Below are 26,649 nucleotides of genomic sequence, written 5' to 3'. Positions count from 1 at the left end.
GACTTTTGTCTCATGTTTTTGTCATTTTGTTTCTTGTTTTTGTCGTTTTGTGTTTCCTTTTTGTCTCGGTTGTGTTTTTTGTCTTGTTTTTGTTGTTTTGTGTTTTGCTGTATTCGTTGTTTTGTGTATCGTTTTTTGTTGTTTCTTTATATTTTTGTCATTTTGTTTCCCGCTTTTGTCATTTTTTGTCTCATTTTTGTCGTTTGTGTCATTTTGTTGTCGTTTTGTGTCTCGTTTTTGTCATATTGCGTCTCATTTTTGTGTTATTTTGTCTTGTTTTTGTCTTTTTTTGTCTAACTTTTGTCGTTTTGATCATAAAGTAAAATCCTCTGTGGTTCAGTTCCAAATGACGAAATGTTGTGTTCCTTTGTAGACACTCTGTGATCTGGAAGTTGTAATGTGGAAATGATAAACTGAGGCTGAATGTTGATGAAATAGAATTAATTTTTCTTCAGAAATTTAGGTTGTTCATTATGCAATCTCGTTATACATTGTATACTGACAATAAAGAATATTCTATTCTATTCTATTCTGTTCTATTCTATTCTATGTTTTGTAAAAAGATAATTCCTTAAATGTGAAAATTTTCAGAATGTACTTTATTGCGCTTAAACAAAGGAACCATTAGGAGTTGTGGTTATTTCTAGGTTATTCTGCTGTGGTTTTATTGGTCTGGTCCACTGGAGATCAGACTGGACTGGATGTGGAACCTGGACTAGAATGAATTTGACTCTCCTGATTTTAAGCTTTGGCAGCATTGTGGCTCAAGGATGGGCCATGCTGATCTGGAGGATAGTCTGTCATGACAGTCCAGACTTAGTTGCATGGATTATCCTGAAGATGTGTGCAGATGTTCATGCTGGATGTTGCTGTGGGGAGGTTTGCTTGGTCTACAGCAATGTAGCTGCTCTGAGCCAAAGTTACATCCACATGAATGACAGGACCCGAGGTTTCTCAGCAGAGCATCGTATCGTAATGAGATAATCAATATTATTCACTTCACCTTTCAGTGGCTTTAATGAGCTGGCTGATCTGTGTGTTTGTTGACAGCTACTGGGTGGATTGCCATTTGCCAATGATAGTCAAAGTGTAGAATGACTGTGGTCCCATCATCAGCCTGGTGTTTCTGATCATCACTTTGTTTTATGACGGAATACATGCAAAGTTAACCAGCCTCAGGTGCACTTTATATCTTGTGGAAATTAGCCCAACCTGGTAAATATCAGTTGGTTTACATTAGCATGTTAGCATTTAGCTTTAGCAGCATCTTTGGGGATAACGGCCACAGACTGACTGTAAAAATGGACCTGCTCTCTGTGACCCACAGTTTTTGCAGATGATGATTTTGAAGTTGAGTATAGTAGCTCTGGCTGTTACTGTCCTGGTCGTATCTGATTTCAGCTGACTACCAGCAGGGTGGAGCATGAGTGGAGCTAAGGCAGACCATGGAACATTCTGCAGCAGCACCGTCACTTCAAGATTATCACAATTTTATGCCTTAAGACAATTTAAACGGGTGATTTATATAAAAATCCTCTGCTTGTAAAGTTGTCATGAAGAAGAAAATTAGCTGTAGAGACTGAAAGGCTCTTTTGTACCAGACTGTAAACGCATTGTGTTTCTGCTGTTAAACTGGGTGTTTTTACATGGAGGCCTATGAGGACTGACTCACTTTTGGAGGCTGCCTCAAGTGGTCATTTGAGGAACTGCAGTTTTTAGCACATCTGCTGCATTTCTCAGCCTGGAGATTGCTGCTTTATAACTGCTCTTAATTGCATATAATTGCAGTGCTTGTTTACCACAGTTTCCCAGAGTACATTTGAACTTATCATACTATTCAGAGATGTACTGAGTAGTTAATAATCACTCAATCTTGAAAAGTTCAGTGCTAATAAGCTGTCCTTCTCTTTGGATTTGCTGTTGATGAAGTTTGAGTGTCACTGTTGTCAGTCATGGTCATCACAGTCATGCTTTCACTCAGCTCTTTCTCTGTTGTTCCAGATAAACAGATTGTTTTACATTTTCTGCAAAAGAAATTGGTTGTAAAGGAATTGAAATACCGTCTCAGACAGTCACTGCATTCACTTTACAGTTACAACTGTTTGCATTGCAGAGTAGCTGTTTAAGTTTCATACTGAAAATGATTCCACATGCTGAAGAATATTTATTGTGCTAATGTTCCTTTGTCCTTCTGTAGTTTCTCATCAAGGTCCAAACCAGCGCAGACTTTACAAAGACCTGATGATGGACTACAACCCGCTGGAGAGACCCGTCGCCAGTGACTCTCAGACTCTCACTGTTGACTTCGGCCTCAGCCTGCGGCAGATCATGGATGTGGTGCGTAAACTATTGCTCTTCACTGTGCAATCATAAGTCACGCAAGGTTTAGATAACCAGTTGTCACAAATTACTGCAAACGTTGTTACTGACTTCTCATTTGACAGCTAAAATCAATTATCGTGTGGAAGAATATTGCCTTTTTCCAATATGGGTGAAATGAATAACAGCACGTCTTAACAAGAACACTTCATTTGATCAAGTGTTCCAACTGCCTTTTATGCTCATGAATATATTCTGGATCATTCACATCTGGGTTCAAATGTCCTGAAGTCAGAATATAATAGCTGCAGAAATCTTCAGTAGAAATAATGGATCCTACAGCAAGCCTTTCCTTTGTGGAGCCTCCTAAAGCCAGTCAGTAAAATAAGTTTGAAAGGAACAGTTGGAAATATTTCTATTTAACAGCCAGTTATTCTTCCATGCCCACAGCCTTGAGAGGTGAAGCTGCTGTTGACTTTTAAATGAACTATGCTGCATTATCTCTCCTTTATGAAAGTTTAACCAAGAGGAAAGTAAATGCGGCTCACACTGCAAAATAAACACTGTGTTTTTCCAACAGGATGAAAAGAACCAGGTTTTAACAACGAACATTTGGCTCCAGCTGGTAAGACTTTTCCCTTTATGACGTATCTAAAGTAACAGTAAGGCTGTGCAGCAGAACTTGAGAGCTGCACTTAGACACAGACTATATTTTAATAATAAATCACTCCATTTTCTATTTGTATTGTCCTGTTCATGATCACAACATACTGAGTCTATCTGATTCTACTCTGAGGCTGTTAGCAGCCAGAGATGTGGATAAAAAATGGATGTAGCCTGCGGGTGTGAAAAGTGATGCCAACATGAAAGGGCCTTAAAGGAATGCATTCTTTCAAACAGCCAGCAGGGGGCGACTCCTCTGGTTGCAAAATATGTGAGATTGTACAGAAAAGTGTGAGAAAATGACTGTACTTCTCACTTCCTCAGTAAACATTTATCTAATGAGTCAGTGGTCTCATTTGGTACTTTTTAAATCTCTTTCAGTCCAGACTGATGTTCATTTTGTAAATTCTGGTCCCATTTAGGATGAAACGTGTTAAAGCCGGGTTGTTCCTGCTGTTTCCACACTTCAGCCAAAGCTCAGTATACTAGCTGCTGCTGTAGCTTCATATCTCCTGTACAGATCTTAGAGTTGTTTCAAGCCTTTTTATCTAACTCTTGGAAGTGAAGAAGCATCTTCCCAGAAGTGTTGCACTGTGAGCTTGACTTTGACATTTAACTTGGTATTAATTTTAGGCATCATGACAAATGGAACTAATTACTAATAGAGTGCATCTGGGCTGGATTGTGTGATCCACATCTAGTAGTTCCCACTCTTCTCCTTTCCATTTCCCACCCCAGCAATGAAAATGAAGCGTATGAACACAGATGCTTTATTGCACCTTGTCCATGATGTGACACTAGTTTCCTGCTGCTGCATCGTCAGCAGGCTGTACCGAACTGCTGGTCTGTTTAAATCATCCGCTGGACTCATCTCTCTCAGTCCACACCCAGCAGGATCGACTTCAGCTCTCAAACACCAGACAGCAACGACAGCATCCACAGTATTTATGGTCTGTTAGCAGGCATGTAGCGTTTGTTTGGCTCAGTCCACTGGTGTGGAATCCAAAAAAAGGAATGTTTACATGTCCTAAAAATGCATTAATCGCTAATAGTGACCTCAAGGTTCATAGTGTACAATAAAAGTTAGTACACCCCCAATGTATCACTTCTCAATAATTACCATATTCCCTCTTACAAAAAAAACAAATATAATATAAACGCTGTATATAAAATACAGGCCCCTCAGGAGAAACTCTGAATACAGGAGGTCCTAGACTTACGTTGGAGTTTCGTTCCTACAGATCGATAGAAGTCAGAACTCTGGTGAAAATGTAAACAAAGCCATTACGTGCATCACGGTATCCATCAGTTTACTTATATATATATATATATATATATATATATATATATATATATATATATATATATATATATATATATATATATATATATATATATATATATATATACTTATAAAAGATGTGGGGGAGATGACATTTATGGATGGCACCATGGAATATGAATGTCCCTCTGGATTAATAAACTATTCACCATCCATCCATCCATCCATCCATCCATCCCTCCCTCCCTCATCCTTCCGTCCCTCCATCTGTCCATCATCCATCCATTTATCCATCAACCACCATCCATTGGTCAATCCATCCATTGATCCATTCATCCATCCATCCGTCTATCTATCGGTCTGTCCATCCATCCATCCATCCATCCATCCATCCATCCATCCATCCATCCATCTCTGTATTTTCTGTATTTTTATTGTTTTCATTTTAAACCATTTTTGAATTTTACATGAGAGTAATATTCAACTGTTCAACTTAAAGATCACACAGTTACAATGCATTAATTGAATCATGTGACATTTGAGTGATATTGAACTCACAGATGATTCTGTAAAATAACTCACTCAGTCCTTTACACCAGAGGGAAGAATCTGACTGTCTCAGGATAGTATTGGAATGAACAGATTATTAAAAAATAAGACGATTAGCACAGAATGACAGGAATGAGTGGCTTCAGTCCTTGTTTTAGACTTTATGTTTAAGCTACTGAGGAGTGTTTCAGTTGGAAATATTGGAGTTAATGATTGAGATTTCTGTTAAAAAGAGGTCCAAGTTGGTGAAGATTACATGACAGGATGCACTTTATTCTGAAGTTATCAGGTGTGTGTTTTACTCCTTTATTAGTCTCTGGCCTTTATTTTTCTCTATGCTTGAGGCAGCAGTTATTTGAACCTGATGGTCTGAATTAATTAAAAGTGAATTATTGGATCCCTATGAATAGTAATTTAATCAAGAAAAAAAAATTGAGGCAATATTTAGATTTCTTGGTTCATTTTGCAGGCAGAGTGCTTATTGATGGGCAGAAACATGCCGCTAGGTGAAGTTCATTTATATCTGCTGACATTATTACGTCTCAGACAACAAAAATCAGCTGAATCACTGCATTGCTGTGGACATTTCTGTTTCAGAGGTCCTGTATGGTGAAATAATCAGCTTTCTTCAGGTGTTTTTATGTACTGGAATGATGCAGTGTTGCTTTAAATTCTAGCAGTTCTCAAAACACATGAAACTGTCAGCTGCAGTTTCTTTTGATAGAACGGTTCTCTGATTCTGGAATCTTTGGTATTTTTTGTCGTGTTTTTTCTCGTTTTCCATTTTGTTTCCATCTTGACTTTTCACCTCTGAGCTCAGCCATGTGGAAATCATCAGCCACACCTCTGAGCTCGTTCTTTACCACCGCTGGTCTCACTAAGCTAGCAGCATGGCTCTGTGGATGGAAAGGTCAGTCGTATGTCCCAGATGAAATATCAGGTTTTACACAAACTTCGAGTCCAGTTCTTCCTCGCACGCTGCCATTAAAGCAAAATGAGGGCATTCAAATACTAATACATTATGAAATTTCTTCAGCTTTTCAGCCAAATTGCTGAGCTGATGTTATCTTTAACTTGTAGAGAAACATTTTGCAGTTTAAAATCAATGCAAAACAGCCGTGTCTTTTGAAATATCGTGGACTGAAATGTCCCAAGAACACTGAATAGATTACTGTGACGTTTTATAATCCCTTCAGGGTGAATTTTAATAACTAGATTCTCAAATTTTTCCTTTTGTGTAATTGTTTCATCAAAATTCACTCCAAAACTAATCTCCACATATCAGTTACATATTTAGTGGTTTTGTCCATACAAACAGTCTCTCAATGTCTATTTTTACCCACTCTGGGCTCATTTTTCACAGCAACATAAAGTCCTGCTCCACTCTGGGAACAACACAACCATGAGCAGAACTAGAGATCACTTAGAAATGGCCTTTTGTGCAGAATAGCAAAGTTATAACACCATAAATCATTTTACAAAGATATCTGAAATCCTTGATTATGTATTTTACAAACCTGAACAGAAACATCCAGGTGCCCCCAGGTGCTCCCACGACTGGACAGAAATGGAGGCTCTACATTTATTTATTCTTTTACAAACTCTGTGTTTTCCACAGAACTCAGTAGATCAGCTCCAGACAGAATCACTGCCTGCAGTTCAGCAGAATAGTGACTGTTGGTCGCATTTGGAATAATCACGGCTTCTTAGACCATTTATTTATCTCTTTATTTATGCAAAACTGGCTGCAAATTGATTCTTTTGGTGAATTTTCAAGTGAGACATATAGAATAAAGGGATTTTGATGAAATACTTGAATTATAAACTTAGATTTCGATCATTTTCTTTGTGGCACGTCACTCTTCAAGAACCGCAGAAAAACTTGAAAATCTGATTATTCTTTCTATTTTTATAGTTTCCTTCTCTGATAAATGGTGCCGTTTTTGTACATTTTTAAAAAGATGCCGTTCCTTTTAAAGCTGTAGGTGGGTTTTCATGTTCAGGCCTTTTGCCTCTCGCTGCAGCTGGAGCACACCAGCTCACCTCCAACAGCTGCTACTCTTTACTATGCAGTGGCAAGTTTTAATATTGGAGTATTTCAGTCATACATGTTTTTTTTTAACCAATTATTTAAAATTTAAACTACATGTTTTTATTTATATGCAGCTCAGAAATTGACAAATGAAAACATACACATGATAAACAAAAACTAATATACAATTCAGCAACACGACAAATTCATGGCATCATCTGAACCAGGAGAGTCAAATTCATCTTAGTCCAGGTTCCACATTCAGCTCAATATCATTTCAAGAGTGGGCCGGACCAGGAAAACTAGAGGATAATAACCCATAAACAGTGACAACTCCAAATGTTACTTTATTTTATTGAAAAAAGTACATTCTAAAAATGTTCACATTTAAGGAATTATCTTTTTACTAAACATCATGAACAACCTGAAATTTCTGAAGAAAAATAAATTCAGTGTCATCAACATTCAGCCTCAGTTTATCATTTCCACATTCCAACTTCCAGATCACAGAGTGTCTACAAAGGAACACAACATTTAGTCATCTGGAACTGAACCAGAGAGGATTTTACTTTATGATCAAAATGACAAGAGTCAGACAAAAAAAAGACAAAAAAACAACAAAAACAAGACAAAATACTACAAAAACGAGGCACAAAACAACAAAAAATGAAAAAAAAAAGAATTTTTACACTTTACGATACCATCTCGAGGGTGGCATGTTTGACACCCCTGATCTGAGAATTTCAAATTAAGTTAAAACTAAATTAAGTTAAAGGGCAGCAAGGGGTTATGAAACATGTAAAAATACACAACCCAGACCCAAATATCATCACATCCCCCAGCCTGTCAAATATGTAAAATTAAATTAAAGGAAGCAATAACAGGAGAATTCATAAAGGAACCAAACTTCAAATGGCGTTTTGCTGTTCTTATTTTTCCATTAAATCCACTTTCTTTAGTCTCTCCATCGGTGGAGGGTGGGAGGCAGTGGGCTTCAGTCATGTTTGAGCTTCAGACGATTGTGAAGAAGGCCGATGCTGCAGGAAGTCCAACCTGACAGGGCTGGTTCCTGATGTTATCATCGGTCCGCTGCAGTTTCACCACAGCTCTGACTGCTTGTTTCCCTCATTATATGTCCTGGAGTCATAAAAACCACCATGTGGACATGTTGACGAGGTAGAAGCTAGATTTTCACCACAAGGAATCTTCATTTAGATCAGAAGTCTTATTTCCTCCAAACATGCCTCTGAGAGCAGCAGATTAAACAGATTCTTGTTCATACAGTTTACTTATAATTGGAACTGAAACACTGTTAAATCTGAGCTCCAGCTTTCAAACAAGACACCCACACAGCTTTAAAGGCTGTATAAAAGAGCTCCTGATGTGTTTTAATCCACAGTACTGGTACGACCACTACCTCCGGTGGGATCCAGTCGACTATCCAGGAGTGACCAACGTCAGGTTTCCAGACCATCTCATCTGGAAGCCCGACATCCTGCTGTATAACAGGTAGGACACACCTGCAGGGTGCTGCTCTGTAATTGGACGTGCACGCCGTCAGACTCAGCGTGCACGCTCAAAATAATGGGGGGATCTTGCAGAGTTGATGTATTTTATTTAGTTTTTGTGGTCAAGAGTTAAAAACAGAGTTGTTAAAATCTGTCTGATGTGAAACGTTAAATATCAAAGACTGGATTTGTGGAAACATAAAGCAAAAGTTTGTTCTGGTTCTGTATTCAAAATGAGAAAACAAACTTGACAACATTGATTCTTCAATGGTGAGCAAATAAATATGTAATATGTTAAAGAAGCAACACATTTCACTGCTATGTTTTGGAAGTTTAATTTTTGCATCTTTGACCTGAACGAAATTCAAATGGAGTGAAAAAACAAACAGTTTCTAAACTCGGTACAAATGAAATGATTATTTCATTGGTTGGTTTTATGAATGTTTTTTTATATTGATGGTCTTATATGTTACGTGTTTTTTTTTTGTTCTTTATTTTATTTATCACTTTAAGGACTGCACTTTCAGTTTCCTTGTTCTGACATTCTGATTCTCTGGTAAAAACTGTTTGGCTTCAGTATTAACTGATTTGAGAATAAATTTGGATTCTGAATACTTTATAAAATGTGAATAATGAAACTTTTTGAAGGGCTGCTGTTTTGGTCCTCTGACTTCTTGTCCTTTTTCGCTCCTCTCGTCCTAAAGTTTTGATCTCCTGCTCTCTGACTTGTAGCTTTTTGATGTCAAGTTCTTCTTCTGTCTCCTGGGAGATGTTTTTGAGGAGTGAAACTTTCCAAAGTGAAATGTTCAGCCGTGTTGATTTTGCAACAGATCAAGAGCAGGTGGACTTCAGTGTGATGAAACAAGTCATTCATGGAAATTTTTTTTTGCAGTTTTCTTCCGAATATCCGGGTTTAAAGTAAAAGAGGCTCAGGATAAAACAATGAAAATGTTTTTACTTGAAGGTCAGAGTGTGAATGCTGAATTTTTGGACATAGATGTGCTTTTATATTGCAGGTCTCTGACGGCCAAAACAGCATTTACATACTGAGTACAAGTATTAATGGTAATAGCATGAAATGATCCGCAAATGACATCTGCTTCCTTTCAAATGCATCCCAAATAAATAAGAAAAAACTCATCTCTTTAGCAACTGATTGTCCAGTTTCCACAGTCCAGGTTCCACCTTCAGTCCAGTCTGATCTCCAGAGGACCGGACCAGTAAAACCACAGCAGAATAACCTAGAAATAACCACAGCTCCTGATGGTTCCTTTGGTTTAGTGCTAAAATGTTCACATTTAAGGAATTATCTTTCTACAAAACATCATGAGCAACCTGACATTTGTTAAGAAAAATAAATTCAGTTTCATCAACATTCAGCCTCAGTTTATCATTTCCACATTACAACTTCCAGATCACAGAGTGTCGACAAAGGAACACAACATTTAGTCACCTGGAACTGAACCAGAGAGGATTTAATTTATGATCAAAATGACAAAAGTCAGACAAAAAAAGACAAAAAACAAGAAAAACAAGGCAAAATATGACAAAATGAGATGAACAACATGAAACAAAACAAGAGACAAAAAAATTTGACAAAAAGTTGCAAAGCGTCAAAAAATGGACAAATGACAAAAAAAATTACATAAATGAAGAAACAAGACAAAAATGACTAAAGAGTGAAACAAAACGACAAAAAAGTACTGGGTGAATGTTGCTCAAACTGAATTTATTTTTCTCACTTATTTGCTCTCTATCTTATAGTTTTGTTCAGGCAGAGGTGTTTGTTGGAGTTTCTGAGTCTGGCCTTGAGATAAGGTTAAGGAGACTTGCTGTGTTTGCAGATTCTCTCGAGTGTTTCTGATCCACGGAGCCCAAGGTTGATTATTTTTTGGCATCATGTTTTGCGGCTGTTACTGCCTGAATCTGGGGATTTTTCTTCAGCTGCGAATTTCAAAAAATCGCCTAGGGCTTCAGGGGTCCAACCTCATTCCATGTGGAACAAAAACTTTTGGAAACTGAACATTCATGTTTGGTACAAACTTGGAATGTCAGTGAGCATAAAGTGAATTTCTTTCTTTGTTAAATGTGAGCGCCAGTGAATGGATGTTCCCATAAATTAAGCAAAGTTCCACTTAAATCTCTTATCTTGTTGGTAACACTGATGTTACTGGACCTCTTCTAAGTGCTTCAGTTGGATGCAGTTGGACTTTTTGGCTCCTCAAGAACCAAAAAAAACCCTCCAGCTGCTGTCTCCTGAAGCACCAGGATCTCCTGTTCCTGGATAACTGAGTGTCTGCACAGACTTCCTGTTGGGTAAAGCTGGTTTTCAGACAGAAACATCAAGGGTTAGTGGTGCTGTGTGCTGTAAATGTATGCAGTCCAGCCTGGAACAGCGGTTTGGAGCAATAAATCATTCAGACAAATGAATAAAGTTAAAGCAAAAAGATAGGAGAAAGAGCATTTTATTATATGTCCCTAATGGAAAATACTATAGAGATGAGCATTAATCAATCTTTAAAGGATCTGAACAAACCACATTAAAGGCACTACACTCCCCATCCACTAATGAGGAAGACGACTGTATTTAATTTGTCATTGTCCTCCTGAGTTTAACCTTGAATTGAGACTCTTTGCATTGCTGCAGGTTTGTTTTTTTTCCCCTTTTATTCAACTTCAGCTCAACTCTTCTTCGTCCTCCTGGGAGTTCATTTCCAGGCAGTGGGCTGTGGGTGGCAGGGAGGATGAGGGTAACCACTGAATAACTGTCTCCTGGGGATTGTTGCATCAGATGCGACTCCTTGTGCACTGTGCACCTGCAGCAGTAACAACTCAGAGGAATATTAGGATTTTCCCACCACACTGGTTCTCTCAGATTTCTGCTGTTTCTCCAGCAGTTCTTGCAAAGATTGTTCCTGCATCTGAATTTATTAAAGAGCTCATATTATGCAGATTCACAGGTTTATGATCTGACTTTGGGGATGAAGTAGAACATGTTTACGTGCTTTAATGTTCAAAAAACACAATATTTTTCTCATGCTGTACTTTTCTGCAGCATTTCTTCTCACAGACAGAAATGCTCCGTTTTAGCTCCTGTCTCTTTAACCCCGTAAAACCCACTGCGACAGAAATACAACAGCAGTGTTATATATGTGTGTGTGTGTGTGTGTGTGTATATATAATATGGTCTTTTTAAGATGATTTCCACTGAAGCTGTCCTGACTAATTTCTCTGCCATCTACAGCGCAGATGAACGGTTTGATGCTACGTTCCACACCAACATTGTGATCAACTCCTCGGGCAACTGCTCCTACTTACCTCCAGGTGAGACTCATCACACCAAACCAGATGTTTATTCATTCCACTCCTTCTTCCTCTGGCTGTTTTTCACACATAATGCTTCATATTTCACAATAAGCGGCTGCAGATGCTACAAGTTTTGGGAAATCAAATGAAAACTGTGATATTTTAAAACAAACCGTACAACAAGACCCACGTGTAGGAGCTGAATGTGTGAAAATAATCATTTTTTCTGGAGATACGACGGTTTAAATTCCCCGTCTGGTCATCGATTAAACCCATTTAATCCCCACTGTGCAAGTTGCAGATTTACATTTGTTTCTTAGAAAATCAGCCCTTCATGCCTAAAAAATGGCTCAGATGCAGTTTCAAGGTTAAAATGCACAGACAGGGAACCGTTTTGCTCATGACAAAAACACATGTTCACAAGGTAAAAAAAAAACTGAGTTTTATTTTTTTTTAAAATAAAGTCAAACAAAACCAAGTCATTTATTGTACGTATTTATAGAGCCTAAAGTACTACATTTGATCTGTTCCCCTTTTAATCAAAAATCAAAAACCAAAGTGATTGTGTTTTTGTTTAGTTTTTGTGGATGGATGGATGGATGGATGGATGATGGATGGATGATGGATGGGAGGATGGATGGATGGATGGATGGATGGATGATGGATGGGAGGATGGATGGATGGATGGATGGAAGGATGATGGATGGGAGGATGGATGGATGGATGGATGGATGGATGGATGATGGATGGATGGATGGATGGATGGATGATGGATGGATGGATGGATGGATGGATGATGGATGGGAGGATGGATGGATGATGGATGGATGGATGGATGATGGATGGATGGAGGATGGATGGATGGATGGATGGAGGATGGATGGATGATGGATAGATGAATGGATGGATGGATGGACAAAATAGGTTTAGGTGCAAGAAAAAGCTGATGATGTTAGCAGAATAAAATAAGAAGAAATAAAACTAGAGTATAACAGTAAATGAATGCATTTGTTATGAGACGAGTTCTTTTCCTGCAGACGATCAAATCGCTTCATTTTGAACCCATTTTTACGTTTAGCAGCAATCGGCTCGATCAGTTATTGACTTCTTCGATCATCAAATCCAGTGGTTCTCAAATTTTTTCTGTCGGGCCCCCCTTTGGAGGACAAAAAACTTCCGTGCCCCCCCAATAACTTTGTGTGCATATATATATATATAAATAAAACTGTGAAAACATGAATATGCAGGGCTGTGTTATTTTATCTGATTCCATTTTGTTGTTTTTCACAGTAAAGATCAGGGGTGTCAAACTCATTTTAGTTCAGGGCCACATTCAGCCCAATCTGATCTCCAGTGGGCCCCACCAGTAAAATCACAGCATAATAACTTATAAATAACCACAACTCCAACTTTTCCCCTTTGTTTTAGTTTAAAAAAAAGTACATCCTGAAAATGTTCACATTTGATGAAGTATCTTTTTACAAAATATTATGAACTTGAAATTTCTTAAGGAAAACAAGTTCAATTTCAACAGTAGCCTTTTATGCCTCAGTTCATCATTTACACATGCATTGTAGCTGCCAGATAACAGTTTATCTACAAAAACACTAAACATTCAGTCACAGGTATCTGGAACTGAACAATCTAGTATTTTACTTCATGATCAGAACAACTTGTCAAGTTCTAGAAATTATTTTAAATTTACAGTTTTACAATTTACAGTTAATGTTGTTGTAATTTTTATCATTTGTAAAGTCGTCCCGCGGGCCGAAATGGACCGTCTGGTGGGCCGGTTTTGGCCCACGGGCCGTATGTTTGACAATGCTGGTAAAAATAATCGGAGGAGATGAGCCGAGTACGTGACGTGATCGAGTACGCTGGTGTTCCGACTGCACATTAACGATACGTTCTCCCGTTCTCTGGAGTCTGAACGGCCAGTGCATATACCATAGATATATATAGAAGATCATTATTATTAATATTTTTTATATCTATGGCATATACAGTCTATGGGCCAGCACAATTTCAGTATTGTTGTACGCCGCGAAAAACAGGCTGACGTTAAAACAATAGTTCAGTTAATTAGTTCCGTGTTGAAGGACCTTTTCTATGGAAGCAAATCAGACTCATCAGATTCTGAATTTTAAAAGCTGCTGAATTTCTTACTTTAATTTTTTTTTGCATCAAAACTACATGTGATTTTTTTTATGCCTGAATTTAGCTCATCAAAATTCTAAAAACCAGTTAAAAATTCAGTGTCTTCAAAATTCGCCATCAAAAAAATTCAATGTTCAAAATTCACCATCAAAAAAATTCAATGTTCAAAATTCGCCATCAAAAAATTCAATGTTCAAAATTCGCTGTCAAAAAATTCGCTGTTCACATCCGGGGGACTCAGGCGTAAACAATCGATCCTGGCCAAAATCGAACCAACGCCCAGCCAATCACGTGACGCCCCTCCGGTCATGTGACGCGGACGGTTGACCTCACAAGACCGGGGTAAACCACGGCTACCAGTGTGAACAACGGTGCTTCAGTGAGTGTATTAATCCTTTTTGTCCTGTATGTGGTTTGTTTTTGTGAGTCAGTAAGCTGTAATGCATGCCGTTAGCCGCGCTAACGGCATGCATTACACCCCCCCCCCGACATGCCTCTGTGCCCCCCCAGGGGGGCGTACCCCACTATTTGAGAAACACTATCCAATATTCTGCATTTTTTCTAACTGTCATCATTTTAAATTTTTGTACAGCTTTCAATAAAATAAATCATTTTAAAAATGTTGTACTTTAGCATTGATGCACCACCTGCTGCAGCGTTTGATTGGTTAAAAGTCACAGGTACTGATGGTGACGGGTTATTGTCAAAAAGGTCTTGTTTAATTAAAGATATGCAAAATATAAATGAACAAAGACACTTGAACAAAGTTTTGCATTGGAGTTTATGGAGTCAGTTTGACATTTTCAAATGTATGTCAGTTCCAAATTGGAGTCATTGGCTGACATGAACTAAACCCTGCAACCCATCTGTCCTTTAGAAGCAGATACTAGCTGTGCATGCTCTAAACCAATATCTGCACAGCGACTGCTCCTCCCTCTGATGAATCCCCTCTTTATGCCAGGCCGTTAGCTGCTGCACCTTGTTCCAGATCTGCTCTAAACGTCGTCTTTTTCAGCTCAGAGTTGGCTGATGTTCACAGACCTCTTTCTGTAGACAAACGGTCGTCCGTGAGCCTTTCACGGCAGTCCAATAAAAAATATTTTTGCAGGGAGAAACGGAGCTGGCCTGGGACGAAGACGCTGTAGCACTGAGACGTTCGACTGTTTCACAATAACAGGCTGTGAATTAAGCAGCCGGCTTTTTCTTCTCTGGAAATTTACTGTCCTCGAGCTGAGATGCACCTGTCTCAGCTGCTTCCACTAAAATAAAACACATTAGCAGCCACTTTGGTCTCATATCAGAGAAGTCTCATGTGGGTAGCAGTGCAAATACAAACCAGGTGTAAATCCCACTAAACAAGACCTTGTTCCATCTATTATCTGCTGTATATACAAACAGAAACAGATGAAAGACTCTTTTGAAGAAAGAAAGCAACAGAACTTTCACTGAGCCATAAATGAAACAGATCGATGTCTGGTGAGGAGATAATCCTTCAGTTAGATTCCAGGTCTCGTACTGCAACTCCTAATTTATGTTGGAGTATTTCCTACTAAACTAAATCTGTTCATCCTTAGAAACGATCCAAAACATGCAGACTACAATTCAGTTTTATTGTTTAAAGCAGAGGTGTCCAACATGAGGCCCGTGGGCCAAAAGCGGTCCTCCAGAGGGTCCAATTCGGTCCTCAAAGTGTAAAAATTCCAGAGAAGACATTAACTGCAGACTGGAAATTAGTAAAACTATAAATTTAAAATCATTTCTAGACCATGACAAGTTGTTTGGATCAGAAAGTAAAATATTAGATTGTTCATTGTTCTTTTGTCATTTTGTGTCTCGTTTTTGTAATATTTTCTTGATTTTGTTGTTTTGTCTTTTTTTTGTCTGATTTTTGTTGTCTCATGTTTTCGTCATTTTGTGTTTCCTTATTGTCTCGCTTGTGTTTTTGTCCTATTTTTGTCATTTTGTGTTTTGCTTTTGTTTTCATTGTTTTGTGTATCATTTGCGTACTTTATTGCTGCTTTGTTTTTCGCTTTTGTCATTTTTTGTCTAATTTTTGTCTCATTTGTTCATTTTTTTTGTCACTGTGTAACTTTTTTGTCTAATTTTTTGTCTCTTTTTTGTTTTGTTTCATGTCGTTTGTCTCATTTCTGGCCATATTGTGTCTCATTTTTGTAATATTTTGTCTTGTTTTTGTTGCTTTTCTTTGTTGGTTAGATTTTTGTTGTTTTGATCCTCCAGTAAATCCTCTGTGGTTCAGTTCCAGGTGACTAAATGTGTTCCTTTGTAGACACTCTGTGATCTGGAAGTTGTAATGTGGAAATGATAAACTGAGGCTGAATGTTGATGAAACTGAATTTATTTTTCTGAAGAAATTTCAGGTTGTTCATGATGTTTAGTAAAAAGATAATTCCTTAAATGTGAACATTTTCAGAACTTATTTTTTTTGCACTAAAACAAAGGAAGCATTAGGAGTTGTGGTTATTTCTAGGTTATTCTGCTGTGGTTTTACTGGTCCGGTCCACTGGAGATCAGACTGGGCTGAATGTGGAACCTGGACTAAGATGACTTTGACTTCCTTGTCATAGTGAGTAAAAATGTGGTAGGACCAAAGAAAACGGTAAGAAATGAATTGGGATTAATGCGTATCTTCCTAAAGCCATTCCCAGCATCATCAGGGTTTTTTTTTTTTTTTTTAAACTCCACAGCTGTATTAGAGCACGATTGTTTTTATTTCTTGGTCTTCATGCTGTGAATTCAACAACACTGACTGCTGTTATGTCTAGATATGAACCTACATCCAGCAGGTTTTACTTCAGTTTGGCCTAAAATCTGAAAGGAGGTGAACAGCTCGCTGGGTAAAACTAATAATCCTCCTGCCACACTTAGCAGCATAATAGATTTGGTTTCCTTCATTTGTCTTCAGCCTTGACCTTTGGTGCCTCCAGACAGATGCAGAGCAGCTGTGTCTTCCTGTTGTTGGCTGTGGTTTCATTTTTAAGAGTAGCATTAATGGTACTCACGGGAACAAAGCCAATAATTCTATTTCCAACCAAACTGTTGCTGTAATGTCTTTGAAACGATTTCCTTTCCAGCGACTGTAACTCCATGTCCAATCCTCTAAACCTGTGGATCAATCACTGTCACACCCTGTTAGTGGCAGATGCTTTAATAATCAAGCTCCCACTGACCCACTTCTGCCAGAACCAGATATACGACGCTCTGTGAAACCACATGCATGGAAACGCTTCCTGTCACCGCTGCTGATTTGCTCTCTTTGGCAGCCTCCTCTTCAACCCTCTTTTCTTTCCCTGAGCTTGCAAAACACCGGCCCGCTTGGCCTCAGCATCTTAATCAATACCCGCGTAAATAGCTCCATCACTGGATCTCTCCTCCATTGATCGTCTCTGTCCGGCAAATAGCCTCTCCACTTTGTTCCACATGAACCCCCCTCATCGGGAAGCAGCGACTCGCCGCTCAACCTCAAACACGACTGCTTTTAAACGAGTAAAACCGTGTGCAGGTATGACTCAGACAGCCTGAATTATCTGAATTTCCTGACACGTCTTCATTGCAGTAAAAAGGAGTCGTTCTGTTGGTCGGCTCCACATCTCAGTTCATTTCCTCCTCGTTTTTCTCATCCAGCAGAGAGTCGGACCTTGTTTAATGCCAATGTCTTCCTTAAATATGGATGGAAATTAGTTTGGTGCCTCCTCCTGAAGAATCACCCTCCGCTTTCATCTCATTGTCATATTGGATTTTTTTCTTGATAGGATGGATGGCTCTTCAGCTCCATATCTCCTCAGAGTTAAACGTCTTCTCACTGTCATTTATTTTTCAGTCCTCCTCATGGTTTCTTTATGCCGGAGCAGCTGAGTAAGCTTTCTGCCGAGGCCGTAAATATCATCTCCATTCATTCCCGCCCCTCAGATCCATTTAGTAGCCTTCACACAGTCTTTCCTTCATCTGCCTTTTCAACAGGGATCTTCAAGAGCACCTGCAGCATCGACGTACGCTGGTTCCCCTTCGACGTCCAGAAATGTGAGCTGAAGTTTGGTTCCTGGACGTACGGAGGCTACGCTCTGGACCTGAAGATGCTGGAGCCGGACATCAGCGGCTACATCGCCAACGGAGAGTGGGATCTCGTCGGTAAGATAGACGATAAGAGTGATGTGTTTTTTTTTTTTTTTTTAGCTTATTCTACCTGAGCTCATTGTCTTTTCTTGTGTCTCAGAGGTTCCAGGGAAGAAAAACGAGCGTGTCTACGAATGCTGCGAGGAACCGTATCCGGACGTCACCTTCACCGTGGTCATGCGCAGACGGACTCTTTACTACGGCCTCAACCTGCTCATCCCCTGTGTCCTCATCTCCACTCTGGCTCTGCTCGTCTTCCTGCTGCCCGCCGACTCCGGGGAGAAGATCTCGCTGGGTTAGAGGAAGTAGAACACACACACATAAACATCCTGTCCAAGATAGCTGAGAAGGATCCAGTCTGGCAGGTTAACATAAAAAAGAAACTTTAAGCAGAACAAATGTGGCAGGAGAGTGAACAAAAAGCTGTATTACAACCTGATCACAAGTAGGTCTGACTACACGCAAACCTGTGGAGTCTCTCTAGAAACAAATCCTTAAAGTACTAGTTTAAAAAGCCAAAAGATCTTCATCGCTGCAGTCAGCTAAAAGAAATGTGTTTTGTGCAGATAGGACTAGAGCTTCTACTAGACATGATGGGTTCCTTAGTTCAGAAAGACAGCTTTTGTTCATTTTGCTTCCTCAGTTAAAGCAGTTAATAAAGTTTATTTCCATCCCCACAAACATTAAACATTCAGGAACCCTTGCAGCGTTAAAACCAGCCTTAAGGTTAGTTCCAATACTGTCACCACCAATCATCAGCTTTCATGTATTGTTTATCTTCTGATTTTCTGTAAGAGCAAACATGAGCAAAATCTCGATTTTAACTGACTACACAAAGCGTTACCTCGTCTTATTCAGGAGGTCCTCGGTTTACGACGTCCTCAATTTATGGCGTTACGTCAGAACTGGTTCAGTGGAACTAGTTGATGAGCAGAGCGGATGAATACTGTATGTACAGTCGTCCCATGGCACTATCAGACGGTTTTGTTCCCATTTGCTGCCACATTGGATTATTCTACATTCACTAACTTCATTATAGCTCCCAGCGTCAGTCAGACTTGGACATTTTCACCAGTATTTTCCTACCGAGTTGTGTTCCAGTGTGAGCTAATGACTGTTTTCATTACTGTAGTTGTACTAATATGTAAACTGATCGATATCGTGATGCACAGAACGGTTTGGTTAACATTTTCACCGGAGTTCTGACTTGCAGCGAAAATCAACTTACGTCTCACCGTAGAAACTTAACTCTGATGTAAGTCGAGAACTTCCTGTATACTCATGTGTAACCCCCCTGGCCCGGCAGGTGTCAGGTGGGGTGTGTTTATAAATCCTGTCTGTATGTGTAAACAAAGAGACACACGTTTTAGCTTCCATTCAGCTCGGCAGCAGGATTTATTCTGCTTTCTTGAACAAGAAATAATGACACAAAATATTCTATTAATTTGGAAATTACTCAATAATACCAGATGTATAGACAGTATTCTGAATCTGACATAAACAATTGTGGGCTTCAGAAAACAAATGCAAAACGTTTCTCCATACAAACTTGTCACGGTCACTTACATATTCTTTGAATTCACTCCAAATTACACACGAAACAACATTTAAACTAACAGTGTCAAACTTTACTGATTCTGTGTTAGCAACTTACTTAGCTTATTAGCAACAGGTCCGCTAGCCTAGCGTGGTCGCATGCGACAAAACAGCTATATCTCTACCCATAACTTCGACAAAACTCGACTCTAAACATTGCACATTATATCCAAGAATTCACAACACAATATGCCCTTATTCTGGGGTACATGCATATGGTTTTGAGGAATATAAACCCACCTGTATGTGTAAACAAAGAGACACACGTTTTAGCTTCCATTCAGCTCGGCAGCAGGATTTATTCTGCAGCAAGTGCCTCAAGGCAGTTTTATGTTCTTCTCTGGCACTATGCGCCATCTAGTGACCTGTTTGAAAATTGCTTTGACACAGAAATCAGTAATGCACCATGAAATTAGTTTTTTTTTACATACTTAGACACAGTGAAATAGTTTTTAAAAAATTTTCTATATAAGGGTATCTGTTTTTAAACACATTTTTAACATAACATTTTTAGCAATTAGCTGTCTTAGTCTCAATGACTTTTTAATCTTTTCTTATGACATATTTAACCTTTTAACTGTATTCCCATTCATCTCTAAGATAAACATTTTTAACCCTTTACACTCTCCCCTGCTTTTTTGAATGTCTCCTGACATTTGCTATGTTTAGTAGTTGAGTTTATGACAGATTAGTAAGCTTGGGTGAAGCAGTTGTAGTAGTAAGGAGGTGGGTAATTGAGGTATGACAGTGGAACAGCACTGAGATTACCTGTGGTAGGGTAGCCTGACAGGAGCGAGTTTATCCCTGCATTCCACTGCTGGTAAAGTGGCTGTCCCAGTGTGCCATAGGTGAACACTTCCTTTGGTTTGACTGTCCGTTGGGATCTCCTCACTGTCGGTGTTTCCACTCCCTGTTCTCCCTCTGCTTCCACGTTTCCTTGTGATCTATCTTGTGCATCTTCCTCCAGTATGACATCCTGAAGAGTTTCATTCTCCCCTTGTGGCACGTTTTCCCCCTGGTCCTGGTTGCCTGTTTCCTCTCTAACAGCGGGATGAAAGTCACGGGCTGTGGCACTTAGCCTTTGCTCAGTCTGAGGACGCTGCACTGGTTGATGATGCTCTGTCTGTTGAGGTCTCATCAATCTGTAGCATGGAACTGGTTGGTAAGTGTACTCCTCACCAGAACTTTCTGTGTTTTCTTCCTGTGTGTCAGTAATAGTCTGTTTTTGTTTCTTAGGCTTCCCTTTTCTTTTCTGGGTTGGTGCTGGGAGTGTCTCTTCCAGGGGTAGTTCATTAACTGGAAGGAGAAGGTTTCTGTGGAGTACACGCAGAGTTTTGGGTCCCTTCTCAGGTTGAACTTTGTAAACTGGCCCCTCATTAACTCTCTCCACAACACGATGCACCATCTGTTCCCAATACGCTCTCAACTTCCCAGGACCTCCTCTCTCTGAAAGGTTTTTCACCAGCACTCGATCTCCTGGGTGAAGAACAGCACCCCTAACTGTTCTGTCATATTGGTTCTTACTTTTGGCTGAGGATTTTTCACTGTTTTGGGCTGCGATTTCATAAGCAGAACGCATTCTGTTTGCCCATTTCTGTGCGTATGCCTGCTGATCAGGGGACTCAGGCTCTTTCTTGGGTGGGAACAGTAAGTCAACAGGTAAGCGCGGAGGTCGGCCATATAAGAGGAAAAACGGGGAAAAGCCGGTGGCTTCATGCCTTGTGCAATTATAGGCGTGTACCACATGAGGGAGATGATCTTTCCACTGACTCTTTTTTTCCTCTTCCAGGGTACGCAGCATTTGGAGTAGCGTGCGATTCAGCCTCTCCACCGGGTTACCCTGCGGGTGGTATGGTGTAGTTCGTGAATGACCAATACCAGCCAACTGCTGTAATCTGTTGAACAAGCTGTTCTCAAACTCCTTCCCCTGATCATGGTGAAGCTTCTCAGGATATCCAAAGCGGGGAATGAAGTCCTGAAAAATCTTGTCGGCTGCCGTTTTACCTGCTTTATTTTTTGTTGGATACGCTTGAGCAAAGCGTGTGAAATGGTCGACTAGGACAAGTATATACTCATAGCCTTGACTTTGCTCCAAGTGTAAGTAGTCAATGCATACTAACTCGAACGGACTGCTTGTGGAGATGTGTCCCATGGGTGCTCTCTGGGGAAGACTGGGGCGTTTCTGTTTAAGGCAGACACATCTTTTGTTAACATAGTCTTCTATCTCATTCTGCATGTTGGGCCAGTAAAATCTCTCACGGGCAAGATGAGTCACTTTCTCAGCACCAACATGGCCCATGTCATTGTGCAGGCTTTTCAGCACAATGGCTCTCAACTTTTTTGGAAGGACAAGCTGCCTGTGTTGTTCAGTCTTTCGATAGAGAATGCCATCATCCACCTCAAGCTTATTCCATTCAAATAGCAGTCTTTTGGTCTCTTTCCTCATGTTTCTTTTGTCGCTTTTATTTGGAGTCCAGTTCTTAAGTTTCAGTGAGACAACTTCTGCAATGTCTGTGTCTTCCTGCTGTGCCACATACATGTCTTCTGGTGCAACACCGGAAATATTCTCAGGGGTCACAGCATCCACATGTGCAACGCTAAGCTGCAGGGCGGCAACCCAAGGTACATCACTCTCTTGAGCTGCTTTGCTGCCCCGCCATATTGTAGAGACAATCTCAGGTGAGATAATCTCTGTGTGTTCTTTCATGCCATCCTGAAGTTTCAGTGGATACCTTGACAATGTATCTGCATCTGTGTTCATCTTCCCTGGCCGGTATTTGATATCAAAGTGGAAATCAGCGAGCTCACCGACCCATCTGTGTCCCACAGCATTTAATCTGGCAGTGCTGAGAATGTAAGTTAAAGGGTTGTTATCGGTGTACACTGTGAATGTTGGGGCGTAATACAAATAATCCCTAAACTTATCACAGATGGCCCATTTGAGAGCCAAGAACTCAAGTTTACCGGAGTGGAGGTGGTAATTTCTCTCAGCAGGTGTTAGAGTTCTTGAGCCATAACCAATGACCCTTAACTTGTTTTCTTGACGCTGGTATAACACTGCTCCCAACCCTTCATTGGACGCATCGGTGTGCAGTACAAATGGACAGTCGAAGTTGGGGTAAGCTAGGACGGGAGGGTGAGTTAGCATTTCCAACAACTTCGCCACAGCATCCCTGTGTTTTGCTTGCCATATGATGGGTGTTTTGGATGGAAGCTGCCCTTTATCTGCCTTCCTGGCCCTGACTGTACTTTTGCCAGACTGACTCTGAGTGTCATCTTTAATGTCATTTGGTTTCTGCAGCAGTTCAAACAATGGTTTTGCCAGTCGGGAGAAGTCTTGGATAAAGGAGCGGTAGTATCCCAGAAATCCCAACAGGGACTTGACATCTCCAACAGTGCAGGGTTGTTTGTCTTTAAGTGCCATCACTGCTGCCAAATCCTGTGGATCAATCTTTACTCCTTCTCCAGACACCAGCCTGCCAAGGTAACGAACCTCTCTTTTGAACAACTCACACTTGGTGGGTCTCAGTTTGATGCCATGTTCCCTCACGTGGCTGAGAACTTGTCTGAGGTGATGTATGTGGTCCTCAAAGGACGCTGAGTAACACAACACATCATCAAGGTATGGAGCACAGCATTCGTCTCGAATACCTTCCAACACGCTTTCCATACACCTCTGGAAAGCTGCAGGGGCATTAGTTAAACCAAAAGGGATACGGACCCATTCATACAACCCCCATGGTGTGCTGAAAGCTGTGAGATGTCTGGATTCCTCACTCACGAATCCTTGGTGGTATGCACTGCCTTGATCGAGTATGGAGAACCAGGTGTTGCCCCCCAAACTGTCAAGCAGATCCTGGATTCGTGGCAATGGGTGACGATCTGGAATTGTTTTTCGATTCAGCCCTCGAAAGTCCACACACAGACGAAGACTCTGGTCCTTTTTTCTAACACACACCACTGGAGAAGAATATGAAGACACAGATTTGCGGATCCAACCTCTGTCCAAGAGATTTTGCACGTACTGTTTTACCTCCTTGTACAGGGGTCTGGGTATGGAACTGTAGCACTTTTGAACAGGGTTATCATCCACAACATTGATCTTGAGTTGTAAGTTTGGTATACAGCCTATGTCTCCTTCCTCCCTGGCAAACACATCAGACTCCTCAAAAAGCATCTGGCGTACCACTTCCTGCTGTTCAGGATCAAGATGTTCTAAACTGACAGGAGGGTGCCATTTTTCTTGTGTATGTGAGTCTGTTGAGCTGCTTGTTCTTTCACTGGTGTCGCCTACTGAATTAACCTGTGTGGTGCACAAGTGAGTGTCTTCGGTTGACTGTGCTGACTGCTGGGGTAATGAACTAAATGTTACTGGCCTGCTGTCAAGGATTTCTTCTATATGGCCTAAGACTAGTCTTGGTGGCAGGAAAATGTCATGCTTGGTAGAGTTGCTGACTGGTATCTTTACAGTTTTGAAAGCACCACAAGGTACATCAACCAATGAAGGAAACAGCTCCAGCCCCTCAGGTAGGGCAGTCTCGAAGTCAGGTTCAAATAACATTGTTCCTCCCTTTGGCCATGTTCGGATATGACACTTCGCCTCACATATTTGGCCACTTGGGACTGTGAGACCTCTCTTTCCTACTCTGATGGTGTTATTAGCAGGTTTTCCTTGGGCTGGGGTCTCACTGATGACAGCAACCATGGTTTCAGCAGTATCTCTGTGGAGCTGTAACGCTTCCGCCAGTAAGTCACTCAGACTAACACTTCCTGGCTGCTCAAGACTCTCAAGGATGATTTCTTCGATTACATTGAACCCCAATAATAGTCCACTAACACAGCTCTGACTCACTAACATGGGCACATTAATGGCAACTTGACCATGTTCTGCACTTTTGATTTCCACTAATATTTCAGTCCATCCTTCAAAGGGAACATCAGTCCCATTAGCTGCTGTGATTTTGAGTGGATCATCTTGCACAAGATCTTGAAGTGGCCGGATCTTAGCATTTGGTAAGTTTTTTGTTAGCCATGATTTTTCTAGGATAGTAACTTGTGCTCCACTATCCAGTAACATGTCAGTCTTCACACCATTAAGATAACAGGAGAGCTTACATTTTTTTCCAATCAGTTTTGCTATACGACTTCCTCTTGTTATTCTGTGCTGTAATGGTGGTTGGGCTTTGACTGAAGTGGTGTAGTTTTTGTTGATCACTGTGACATGGGACTCTGGCTCTTGGTTGGTCACTGGTGGTCCCTCCCCAGTGACCTCATCTCGTTTCCCATGAGCTTAGTCTTTGACAGGCAGCCCACAGCTCTGTGTCCCTCTTTACCACACTTAAAACAATGGTGACAGCTTGTAGCGCCTTGGGCTGCACATTGCTTACATTTCCCCCTGGTGGCAGAGTTGGATGGTTGCACTGTACTTGCTAAGTTAACTTGTGCTGACTCTGGAGCACTTGCCACAGGGGTGAGAGCCTTCTCTATCGTCTTAGCCAAGGCGGCGACATTGGCTGTTAGTTCATGTATAGCTGTGCGGTTTGCCTGTACCTCTGCTTGGGTTTGAAGAACACTGGCTTGGACTTCCACTGAAGGCTGGACTACATGTCTGTCTGCTTGCTGAGTGGCATTAACTGCAACTGTTTTAGCTTTGTTTGTTTGACCAAGGCGTGCCTGTCTCGCGACCTCTTCCCTAACTGATTTGGTAATAATTTCAAGTATAAAGTCATCAGTTACACTTGTGTTGGTCATAACAGGTTTAAGGTCTCTCCTAACATATACATATTTCTCACTTATTCCCTGATATAGTGAATGAAGGAATACTCCACTCACAAGTTTGCTATCATACTGAAACTCTGAACTACCTTGCTGAGAAGCAAACAGTATTCGTTGTTTCAGTCCCATGAGTCGGTACATGAACTGTTGTGGAGTTTCTCTTTCCTGTTGTCTAGCATTGCTAAGCTCCTGGAATAACTCTGCACTACTCTTGTCACGTAAGTGTGCTCTCAGAAAACGTTTGAGCTCAGCTACAGTTAACCCCTCTTTTGTCATAAGCATGTCTTTGAATGTACCAGGCTTGATTATTTTTAAGACAGTACGAATAACTTCTGCCTCAGTGAAATTCTCAGCTAGCCCTTCTTCAATCTGTCTACACAGTGAGGTATAACTAACATCAGAGTCTGAGTCAGAAATCTGTCCACTGTATATTTTGAACTCTCTTCGAGGTAATAAAGCAGCAACATCTGTCAGCTTTATCACATCAGTCACCTGACTTGTTACAGATGATGATCTGTCTGGCTTTGCAAGAACCACTGGAGGTACCTCAAGCGACACAGCTTCTGCCGGGAACTCACACTGCTCCTCTGAAGCTGATGCAGGCTGTTGCAGTTCAGTGATCAGGTCATTGAAGATTAACAGGCGGCTCATGCCACTGTCCTCCAGACTCACCAACGTGTCACTTCTCATAAAGTCCATGATGAAGTCGTAGAGTTCCACATCTGTTGCATCATCCCCTGGTATATCTTCCTGTACCCCATCATTGATAGAGGCTACCAGCTTGTAGAGCAGATCTGTTCTGGCGGCGTTGATCAGCTGATGGAGTTTCCTCTGGATCTCCCTCCGCAGTTCTTGAAGCGCAGTCATCTCTCCACCTCAGAAATCAGTGTAGCACGTTGGTCTGGGATCTTTACATCAGGTTCAGTTATAGATGATCAGCTACCACGAGTGAAAGGTGCTGATCCCGGGACGAGCCCCCAGAAATGTAACCCCCCTGGCCCGGCAGGTGTCAGGTGGGGTGTGTTTATAAATCCTGTCTGTATGTGTAAACAAAGAGACACACGTTTTAGCTTCCATTCAGCTCGGCAGCAGGATTTATTCTGCTTTCTTGAACAAGAAATAATGACACAAAATATTCTATTAATTTGGAAATTACTCAATAATACCAGATGTATAGACAGTATTCTGAATCTGACATAAACAATTGTGGGCTTCAGAAAACAAATGCAAAACGTTTCTCCATACAAACTTGTCACGGTCACTTACATATTCTTTGAATTCACTCCAAATTACACACGAAACAACATTTAAACTAACAGTGTCAAACTTTA

The 26,649-nt window shown here is 40.6% G+C and overlaps 1 protein-coding gene across 1 annotated transcript in view; it reads left to right on the top strand.

The window, feature by feature from the left end:
• Positions 1-26,649, top strand: part of chrna7a (cholinergic receptor, nicotinic, alpha 7a (neuronal)) — a 40,610-nt gene that overhangs the window by 2,511 nt on the left and 11,450 nt on the right. The window contains exons 2-7 of the mRNA XM_023269966.3: positions 2,198-2,337; positions 2,900-2,944; positions 8,245-8,354; positions 11,598-11,677; positions 17,795-17,962; positions 18,048-18,242. Coding sequence (XP_023125734.2) covers positions 2,198-2,337; positions 2,900-2,944; positions 8,245-8,354; positions 11,598-11,677; positions 17,795-17,962; positions 18,048-18,242 — 738 coding nt within the window. The remainder of the gene's footprint in view (positions 1-2,197; positions 2,338-2,899; positions 2,945-8,244; positions 8,355-11,597; positions 11,678-17,794; positions 17,963-18,047; positions 18,243-26,649) is intronic.

This window comes from Amphiprion ocellaris, chromosome 1, assembly GCF_022539595.1.
Source record: "Amphiprion ocellaris isolate individual 3 ecotype Okinawa chromosome 1, ASM2253959v1, whole genome shotgun sequence".
Taxonomy (NCBI): domain Eukaryota; kingdom Metazoa; phylum Chordata; class Actinopteri; family Pomacentridae; genus Amphiprion; species Amphiprion ocellaris.
Note: the sequence above shows the minus strand (reverse complement) of the source record. Positions and strands in the feature narration are given on the sequence as shown.